General features: G+C 40.1%; 1 protein-coding gene across 1 annotated transcript; it reads right to left on the bottom strand.

Moving 5' to 3' along the window:
- Positions 1 to 1,719: 1,719 nt before the first annotated feature.
- Positions 1,720 to 8,545, bottom strand: LOC310927436 (interferon alpha/beta receptor 2-like; the record flags this gene model as incomplete). The annotated part of the gene is made up of 8 exons (XM_083889731.1): positions 8,445 to 8,545; positions 6,462 to 6,591; positions 5,533 to 5,708; positions 4,343 to 4,488; positions 2,366 to 2,525; positions 2,149 to 2,261; positions 1,861 to 1,928; positions 1,720 to 1,777 (listed from the first exon to the last, which is right to left on the bottom strand). Exons 1-8 carry the CDS (start codon positions 8,491 to 8,493, stop codon positions 1,720 to 1,722), a joined length of 900 nt encoding a protein of 299 aa, XP_083745857.1. The 5' UTR covers positions 8,494 to 8,545.
- Between the last annotated feature and the right edge of the window lie 2,643 nt (positions 8,546 to 11,188).

The raw sequence follows: 11,188 nt of genomic DNA, 5'->3' as shown, positions 1-11,188 counted from the left end.
TCAATACTCCGATTGGTTAACTGTGAATCTGTCAGAAAAGGAAAATCGACCACAATCCGAAGAAGACAGAAGTGAGAATCGTAACACACCTAAGAACAGAAACCAGCAGAGTTGAACAGGAAGCAACACCAGATAAGACACACAAGCACATAAACCGCATCATTTTACTGCATTCACATCATCATTTCACAGGCTGGCTTGATTTGTTTCTGTGCAAGGGGGACAGTCAACTATATGATAGTTAACTATTAACATATATGTGTGATATATGGCCCATGTTTAGAATTTTTGTTGAATGACGACATGCGGCTATACGTGTCGTCACTGGTCACACTGGGCAAAGGGCCAGAGAAAATGACGGCGTCTGACTTTGACTGAGCGTAATCGAGACACAGACTCAACATTAACTTTAGTGACCTCCGATGTAATCGGGTGTCATTACTGCTGACATGAATAAGAACTTTACCAAATTTGCATTTATCTTAGCCAGCTCTTTCAGGTAAGACTCTATGTCGCCCGCTCTGGCTCTGGGAAAACACCTGCCTGTGGTCACTGGCGTCGCTATTTTCACGTTCCTCAGAATAGAGCCACCAAGAGAGGGGAAAACATGTTTGAGGTGCGAGTTGGTGGGTGGTGAACAGGACTCTTAGGCTTAGCAATACTAATATATACTGGCTAACTGACTTAGCGTCTATGGTGCGAAGCCGAGTTTCTACTTCACTAAGCCTCGCCTCCATCCTGGCCAATAATCTACACTTATTACAAATATCTGTATCACTAAAGGGAGGCAGAGGAGTAACTAAACATGTGGCACACAACACAATAGAGAGCAAAGTGGTGGCAGAGGTCTGTGTTGTGTTTAGCTCGAAAATAGTTATCAATTTGCTCGCCTAAGAATTTAAGGGTCCTGCATCCATTTAATCTGAAATCTCCATTTTGAAGATTGCCGTATCAATGTTGGCTCCACAAGTGTCAAAGATACAACAGCATGATCTGAGATAACTATACTATTGTGGTGACAGCCTCTGATGTTAGAGAGGAGTTCTGCTGATACTATAAAAGTAATCTAACCTAGAATAACTGTTTAGAGTACCGGAAAAACAGGAGTATTCCTGGGTTCAACTGTCTCCATAATATCAACTAAGTTCAAGTCTATCATGAAAAAGTGTATAATTTTCCTGGATCTTTTATTACTGTTGTCCATCCCGAGAGATCTATCGTTTTTTTTGCATCCAGGACACAATTAACGACTTTCCAAGCAAACAAACTAGGATCCAAATTAAAAGGGCTGGTGTGAATATGACATAAGTCTACCACTGAGAAAGAGGGGAGGGTACAGGAATACAGGTTTCAAGGAATAGAGTGAAACCATGTCACCAGATGTTGTGTCTGCTGTCTGGAAGGGGGAAAAACTGATGACGTGCCATGGGCGGCAGCCCTTCGGATGCTTGCCAGTGGCATGAAAATTTCACTTTCAGAGGTTTCCTAAAATTAAGATGAGTGCCCCTAGTCTGCCGATGATCCCCCAGTGGCTAGAAATGGCCATATGTGTAAAGCAAGTGCTGGGTATCATCCTCCACCTTTGACAAAATGAAAGCTCAGATGGGTTTGAATAGTCCCTTTAAAAAAAATAGGTTCGAACCATTCGAATATCTATGTGAAGAGGCAGGTGTCGATCTCTTTTTAGTCACTATATTCCCGGCGGAGAAAAAGACCCGTTCAGAGCGCACTGAGGATCCAGGGATGGGGAAGATTTCTCTCTGCCATCTGCTTCATGCTGTGCATGTGTGACAGACAAGGCGCCGTGAAGCTGAGGCAGACGGCGAACGCACTGCCCCCAACCACAGACTTATCACCCACTTCCCTCCGGGAGGCGTAACAGGTCTCTCTGCACCCAAACCAGCAGGTTGAGAGGAAGCTTCGTTTAACTGTGACAGTTGTAAACAAGACGTCATTCTTCTGTGTCTCCTTGTCAACCATAGGTATGTCAAACTTACTTTTTAAGATGGTTTTGTGTAAAACAAAGATAACCATTTAACTGTTCAAACTTTTTTCTTCCCACCTTGAGTGTGACCTCACAGGGAAATCAATGACAACAAGAAAAAAGATATAAATTTCTACTTAATGGTCAAAGTAACTTTTACCAACCAGGACTAGTGGTAGAGGTGTCCTTCTCAGACTGATGAAACAACTGATCAGCAGCAGGACCGTGATGATCCCTAAGAACAGCAAAGGACAGAGCACAGCTGAGAGCCAAAGGTCTGCAAAGACAGAGAGGGGATCACAAAGAACAAGGAGACATTAACTGTTACGTGCACCATGATAATAATTGGGAAAACCTTGTGTAAATATGCACGACTTATACCTATACTGTGGTTGCCAAGTGTGGCAGCACAAACAGGCTGACTGTAGTAGAACTCCTTAGACTCCAGATGCATTGAGATGCGGACTGAGACACAGTACTCTTTACCAGGGGCCAGCTCCTGTAAAACCTGTCTTCTGAGAGACTGAATGTCTTTGAAGAACTGGATAAACAGAAATGACAGACCACAGTTAGATTGGTTCAAGACTTGAAGGAAACAATGAGATAATGGTTGCAGATGCAAGCTTTAAAGCAGGGGTTCTCAAAGTTGTGATACCTGAGGGACAATTTAGGAACCCAACATTGGACTGAGGGCCGCCAAAGGGAAAAAACTGAAAGAAATCCCATTTGTAATAACTATGGCGTCCAAAATTTGACAAAAACGTCATACTATACTAAGTCATTAAAAATTTTACAATTTTTGGGGAAAAAAGTTTTTGGTCCAAAAAAAGTTTATGGCGTCCCAAATTTGACAATTTTTTTCAAAAAAAATTTGGTCCAAAATTTGACAAAAACGTCATACTATACTATTTTTTTTTTAAATTTTGGGGGGAAAAGTTTTTGGTCCAAAATTTGACAAAAACGTTGTACAACGTTGTCCCAAATTTAACATTTTTTTTCAAAAAAAAATGTGGTCCAAAATTTGACAAAAATGACAAATATATGCTGTCCCAAATTTGACAATTTCTTTCCAAAAAAAATTGGTCCAAAATTTGACAAAAACGTCATACTATACTATGTCGTTCAAAATTTTACAGTTTTTGGGGAAAAATTTAAATGCCAAAATTTGACAAAAAAGTCATACTATACTGTGTCACTATGTCATCCAAAATGTAATGACATAGTAAATACAGTTGCACAGTTTACACTTATTGGTCTGTATCCAGTAATGTCCAATAAACATTTAATAAGCTTAGTAGCTCCTGGATTAAAACTATCAACTGTAATTCATTGCGGGCCGCTAGAAATGTTTCTGCGGGCCGCCATTGGCCCCCGGGCCGCACTTTGAGAACCAATGCTTTAAACCCATGAGCGTAGCCCTAATATTTGATAATGTCACTCCGCTGTGCAGGCCACATTTTACAATTGGTGGTTAATTGTGCATTGAAACACCCTCAGATCAGTAAGGGACAAGAATCGGATATCAGACAGTTTAAAAAAGTAAACTCCAATACTATCCAAAAATCCTACATATTACAGGCTTCACTATGTAAAAACGTAAATAAAAATCAGCAAAAGCATTTTAGCTGAGTCAGGTTTGGGCTGTTTATTTCTTCTTTTTTGGGAGAAAAACATTTGTTGCACAGTTGTATCACGTCTTTAAAATAACTGTCCGACACAAAAGTGGTAAATAGATCATTGCAGCTGCACTATACCAGGGTTAATTGGAACTTCCGGTCTAGGTCCGCTTTAACTAAAGAGATGAGCTCATCTGATGCTACATAACGTACAATTTTGGTCAATACACATTTGCACACTCGCAATAGCAAACACTGTACAAACAACTATAAAATGGCTTCACTGCACACAGCCACTTTGACCATCACTACTGCTATACTGCACTTTAATGTCACTGTCACTTTTTCAATTTCACAACGCTCTCATTCCTTTCTGATAATTACTGTTTTATTGTCTAACCCCCATTGTGTATATATGTGTATATATATATATTTTTAATTTATATTTCCCAGTCATATATTTAAGTTCAGTCTCAGAGCGACTCAGAGTCCATTTCACTGTCTTTTACTGTGTAACATGTGACAAATAAAAATCCTTGAATCCTTGAACATGTGTGGTTGTGGCTGATGGGTGTAACCTACCCGAATTCATGCGATTTTTTTAGCAGCCAAAATACTCTTAAACATTTTTTCAATTTAAATTTCATTTTAATATTTGTGCTGTCCAATTTATCTTAAAATGTATATAAGCATGATGTCACAAATAGGAAAGATGGTGCTGTGAAGAGTCTGTGTGTAGTACCGTAGCTCCGTCAGCACTTCTCTGGATCTTGAGTTTGTAATGAAGAGTGTCATAGACCTCCCTGTGCTGCTCCATGGGAGGATGAAGATCCACACACAGGTCGCTGCCACAGGACGTCACACTTAGCAGTGGCATATCCAGCTGAGCTGGAGGACACAGAGCAGACGAGAGGGTGAGGGCGACCATTAATATCACACATGACAGAATCACTTGAGTGACTAGAGTGTTGCTTTGCCATTTACAAAGGTGAAAGGGCTGAGAATAAGGCAGGTGTGAACATGATGAGTAATAGTCCTACAGTTCAATCTGGAATAGACAGAAACTGTGTCAACAAATGTGTTTGCTTTCTGGGAGCAAAGGTTATCTAAGAATGACTTCTAACGAATTCTGGTCAGGGGAGCAAGTTGGAATGGAAGCAACAGTCGAATCGAAAGAGATGCTCTTCAGTGGCCACCATGCTGGATGTATACAAAAGGTGCTAGATCGTGTTAAGTCCATGAATTTGTTTGGCAGTGGTTTGACTGTAACAGACATAGGTTAAAATTTTAACAGCTTTAAGGCCACATTATACTTCTCCGACTGCCTATGCGTTATCCGTCTGCGTCACCACGGAGACGCCTCGAGCCTTTATACTTCTGCGTCGTGGTGACGGACACGCGCTGCAATTTCCCGCCCGATCAGTAGGGGTCGCTGCGCAAGGTTGTTCTGCTTCAGGCTACAGTGAGCAATGGCGTCCGAGAAAGAAAGAGAGAGAAAGACTGTTGTTGTTGAAACAGTGGCCGTTTCTCACTTTTCTGTGTCACGGAACGCAGTTTTAAGATAATTTGAGGCGAGAAATTGGCCATTTAGAGTCTAAACATGTGCTGTGTGTGTTAAGATATGACGTATTTATAGTTTGGCAGCGGCGTTATCGGCGGGGATCAGCTCCGCGTCTGTGGACGCTCGGTGCTCACTGTGAGCCGGCACAGAGCAGCTTAGCTCGGCCTGTCCTGAGGACCAATCGCAGCTCTTGCCGTCTCCGTTGACGGAGTGACGGACACTTAAAAAATATTTCGTGCAGTCGGAGACGACGCAGAGGCTCTTCAACAGGCTCTGCGTCGACGCAGAGTCTCTTCGTAACCTACGCAGAGCACTTTACGCAGAAGTATAAATTGGGCTTTAACATCATATTTTCACACAGTGCCACTTACCATCAGTGATGGGTTTAAATGCTGGGTGTATCACTGGTTGTGATGTCCGTGCTTCTTGCCTGGCTACAACCTTGACAAAGTAGACTTCTCCTGGGTCATGGAAAGCATCTGTGAGGTTGCAAACCAGTGGGTACTGGACACGTTCACAGCCAGCCACTGGTGTCCAGGATGTTCCCCTTCAGGAGGGAAACAATAACATGCTTAATTAGGTGAAGTGAAAAAAATCAATCAATAAACATTAATAATAATAAATATATATGCACACAATAAGTTAGGGTTATTTGTTATTTACATGAGTGCTTTTTCCTATTTGGTCTGAATTTTAGTGAAATAAGTAAAAGTTCCCTTTGATATTACTAATAATGAATGAGAAGAAACAGCATTTTCATTAGTTTAATATTGAAACTGATGCCACATTGAAAAGTGTTCATTTAATTTTTTGGCATTGGACCCAATATGTAAGGCACACTGTACACAGTGAGACCATGACGTGGAAAACACAAAATGAGGTGCGTCTATCACCCCAATACAATTGCCTCCCTCTCCCAAAAATCTCGGAAGAACAACCACCGTATGTACGAAATTCACAAGAGTCACAATATCCCTAACTTATTGTGAGTAGTGTATATATATATTTCGTCATGCATGGATATTATACCAATTAATCAACAAACACTTAATCCAGTAAAACTGAAAACAATGATGTAATTTTAAGTACAACCGAACTGCAGTTTTATTGATTTTAGAACGTACAAAAACACTGAAGAAATGTTTTCACTTGTTACAACCTGTCCAGAATATATATCTTTGGGTGTGTGTATTTACACAAATGCTGATTGAATGAATCATCCCGCTGTTGTTGTAACCTGAACTTCAAGTGCCCTGTTGATCTTTATACGGGTTGCAACACAAACACATCTGAAACCCACTTGTCTGTGTTGATGGTGACATTGAAGTACACCCCACTGGGTGTTCCTGGTCCGGGCTGCCATTTCAACACATGAGTAAAGTGGCTGGATTTCAGGGTGAGGTTCACAGGCTGGGGCAGTTCACTCATAGCTGGAACACAAAGCAGAATGTGTTGCTCTAGTCCTGAGAGGAACACTGACCAGCAACAATTTCAAATGCACTGGACATATTTTACACTTCTCAGTGTTTCCAACAAGTCAAAAAAAATAAACCAGTGGGAATTATTTCACAAATCAGAGTCAAAACATTCATAGCATTGATATGTTTGAGCTCAAAGTTTGCACAATGCATAATTATATGATGCTGATATGTTCAACCTTTGCACTGTTCTCCAACAACAGATGCTACTTTTTGTAGCATATGGATCACTGTGAATTCAACCAACTAACTACCATTTTAATACAGCTATCATATACCAATATATATCACAATATAAACACAGGGCTAAATGTTTTTTCCCCAGTGTGCTCCTAAAAGGAGAAATTAAGGAGCATATCAACATATTTAGGGGCACAATGAAATGATATCAAATTATTATGACGTATTCCATCAGATTACTTAAAGCGGAACTAGACCAGAAGTTCCAATTAACGGTTCAGCCATTGCTAAGGCTGTGTTTTATTGTAATCTCGGGCTCAGCGAGATCTCTGAAAATCCCGTTCTAGTTACGTAGACATCGGTTCTCCTGAACAGCAGATCCTCCTGCTCCGGGCACTAGTCCGGGCACATCCAGTTGCGTACATTGAACCGCAGAAGAAGAATAACGTCCGTTGTGGAGGTGTTTCACGAGCGACAGTGTCTTCTGACTCTGGGTCTGACTCCGGGTCAAAGTCATAAAAGGGACTGCGGTGGGGAGTCGTGACAAAGCTATTTTTAAACACTGTTAAAACAATGTTTTGATAATGAGTAGCAGTGCATCCACCGTTCCAGAAGGGGGAGCTGCGCTTCTGAGAGCGGGTGTGCCGAATGTCACTTCTGGGGTACTGGCCAATCACAACACAGTCTGTCTTCTCAGGCGAGATTTATGTCTGAAATAGCACGGCTGACAAGTGCTTCAAAAAGGACATATTTCTATCAGCTCGTTTACAGCAACTAGGAGGTTTTTGACCATAAAAACAAGTTAATGTATGTAAGTAGACCTCCATAACTAACATATATGTGCAACAGGACCACTCTATGTGACCTTTAATCTGGGTAAAGTATTTAAAAGACTTTTACTACTTCCACATTGCTTTACATACATTACCGGTCAAAAGTTTTAGAACACCCCAATTTTTCCAGTTTTATATTGAAATTCAAGCCATCAAGTCCAATGAATAGCTTGAAATGGTACAAAGGTAAGTAGTGAACTGTACAGTACAGTTTCCTTCACCATCAAAAGGCACTCTGGGAGAAACTCTGACAGGAAGAGGTCTGGCAGAGCCAAAGCCACAACAGAATCTGCCAGACCTCATTTCCTGGTTATTGCTTTCTTACGGGTCTCTAATAATATTTGTAATAAATATTTGTCCTGTTTTTCTAGTTCTGATGGCAGATTTCCTCAATACAAAGTGTTGAAATAAATTAAAGATCTACTTCCAAAATGGGGTTATAGCAGGACATTCCAATAAAAATGTGAAAATGACAAGCAGATATAACAACATCTTCTCCAAAGAGAATACTTTTTATCTGATTGTTTGTCTTTTCTCTTGCATATATACAGTATGCAAGACATGTAGTTAATTTCATATTGGACTCCCACCTTTATCTTTAGGCAGCTGTAGTGTCTGAACCCTAATCCTAGGTTTTTGTTTTCCCCAAATAAAGGTTGATATCCTTCTGTTAAAAACATTAAATTGCTAGGGAGGCATTTAAACAGAAAGTGATTGAAAAAGAGCATCATAATGATAAAATTAGCTTCACAGTGCTACTGTTTGTCAGGGTGTCATTAAAACTCTACTCACCTGTGAGGACCTGAGGCAGACATGTGAGCATCCAGATAAGGGCAGTCATGACTGCCAAAGCATCAGAGACCCCAATGACGCACAGCCAGCTCACATATGTGGACTCTAATGCTGCTTTCACTTTCCATATTAATCCAGTCCCCTCTTAAAGCTCTGCCACATAAACCTAGAACAAAACCTAGAACAAAAAGTTAAAAGATGGTGTTAGGGATTCAAAAAAATAATAAATCAATCAATTACTAATGGATTACACACACTGGGTGACAGCACTTTTGATTGAATTATGCTACAAAAACATTGGAGCTTATTTATTTTATAAGCATTATAATGGATTTAGTAAACACATGAGACGGGTACAAATAAACACAGGTATTTTTAACTTTCCCCAGATGAGGCTGAACATCCCAAGACAGGGCCCTATGCATTTGCATAGTCCGCATATAGCATGAAACGGCTATGTCCAGCATCTCCAATGCCATTAATCAACATAAGGTATTGTCTAATCACTGTGGGGGTCAGTAAGGAACCATATATGATGTCCGCACGTCAGTCAGGTGACATGCACGCGCTAGAAGCAGATATATTTGCTTGAAAGTATATGACACTGTCAGCTAGCAGTAGCAGCTTATTGAGATGGTACATTTGTTTAGTAACTCAACCCTTAAATCACTTTCTTCAGGTTAAAACTATATGGTTATCGAGTAACATTATTCAAGGGATGCACCGATCCACTTTTTTTCACTTCCGATCAGATCCCATACATGAATTTTGGAAATTTGGATCTGCCGATTAGGACCGTAAAGTCCTAGTCGACTGGTCTGTAACAACGCATTATGTAATAACAACCGCATAATGTGATAATGTAATAAATGTTCACGCCATTATGTTATAACTGCCGCATTTTGTAATAATCTGCTAATCTACGACTTCAGAGCAGCTATAAGGCAGTTACAGCACGGTGGGGCGGTGGACCTCCAAAACTGAGGGAACAGTTCAAAACATTACTCAACAGTACTCAAGTATAAGAAATGTCCATCCCTGTCGAGCTATGTTGCTAACATAGTTAGCCAAGCTTAACTTTCCTGTCTAGGAGAAGAGACCCTCGCTTTGCCGCAAACTTTATCTTGCCGTTTTTTGACATTCATACCGAGGTCTTTAAAGTTTAGTTTTCTCCGCCATTGTAGCTCAGACTATACTGAATGCAATGATTGGTAGATGGCGGTAGGTGGCGCCACATGCCAAAACATGATTTCAAAACGTAAAACATGATTTGCAGTCTGCAAAATAGTTTTTAATGCAAATATTTTGTTGGTGAGTTCAGTTTTTTATATGAACATTATTCCTGAGTCTCTGTGACATATTAGGAGGATTTTACGCCCAGTTGCTTTAGATGTATTACATATTGCACCTTTAAATATGAATATGTTCAATTTGCTGAAAGTTACAAATGAAACAACAACCATAATATTTTCAACTTTAGTAATTTCCGGTGATAAGTGAGCGACCCCTGACACTGAAAACTACATTTGACTGTTACATCATGTTTAGAAAGGCCCACAAAGTTCAGAATAAGGAACACATAGCAGAACACACGCATGATAAGCGTCAGTGACCGTTAACTTTCACAGCGTTAACGCTGACGACCAGTGGGCTGCTGTTTGCCTTCAGCTCGTTTCACTTGTTCACGCTTTAACACATTAAGACTGCTTTAACTATTAAAGAACACAATACTTAAAAAAAAACTCGAAAGAAATCGCGCTGTGTCAAAAAAACCCCCCCACGAAACCGCTACTAACCGCTTTCAAGCTAGCATGCTAAACTCTCAATTCTCAGCAGCAGAGAAGTCAAAAGTTACACATTGTAACATGCGCTGTTTTTTCATTTTCATATCATCAGTACCTGTCCTGACAGGAGCTTCCATGGGTCTTTTCTTCAGCGACAAGTCACCAGACTTCAGCTCAGAGCATTCAGCTCCACCGGACACACACAGAACACACACGGGAATAATACGGTGACTGCTCATGGTGCTTTCAGGAGCATGTAGTGCAGTCGTAACTGCCCCAACTCCTGACAGCTGACACATTTACGTGCCTGTTTCTCAATCTACAACAAAAAAAACAAGAAATTATACCAAGACTATAAAGCAATTTTGACTATACTGAAAGCCGTTTCATAAATTACAGTTTTATAATTGAGAAAGGTACGCACAAAAAGAGGACGCATAAAAATCAAGCTGAGATGGTACGATAGAAAAATAAAAAATAATAAGCAGTATTCGTGGTCAGGATTTCAGATGGTGACAGACCTAATTTGGCGTTTACTCTCGACATTTGGATTCTTTCAAATCGGCTGCAAAATTGCGATTTATTCAGAGGTCCGTGAAGGCATCACCTACGGAAGCGCTTGATAGGAAATCACGTGACCTAGAAGAAGTCTGCAGGAGGAGAGAGGAGGACGCTTGTTTGTTTAGATTTATGTATTGACAGAAAGTTCATATAAAACAATCCACACAATAATTTACAGCTGGATATCATATAAACATACATTCAAAACAAAGTAGGCCAGTTGGACAGAACAATTATTATAAAAAAACACTTTTTTGTTCAGTACAGTGGCAAGTGTTAAGATGTACTGCTGGAAAATATGTATTAATGGATATGGAATTTGGCAAGAGAGAAAAAAAAGGATAATAATAATAATAATAATTTTATTTAATTTTATTATGAGATGTAAAGATTTTGCTG

The sequence above is a fragment of the Microchirus variegatus genome (genome assembly GCF_963457635.1).
Source record: "Microchirus variegatus genome assembly, chromosome: 5".
Lineage (NCBI taxonomy): Eukaryota > Metazoa > Chordata > Actinopteri > Pleuronectiformes > Soleidae > Microchirus > Microchirus variegatus.
The sequence above is the reverse complement of the archived record's forward strand: the minus strand, read 5'-3'. Positions and strand labels throughout refer to the sequence as shown.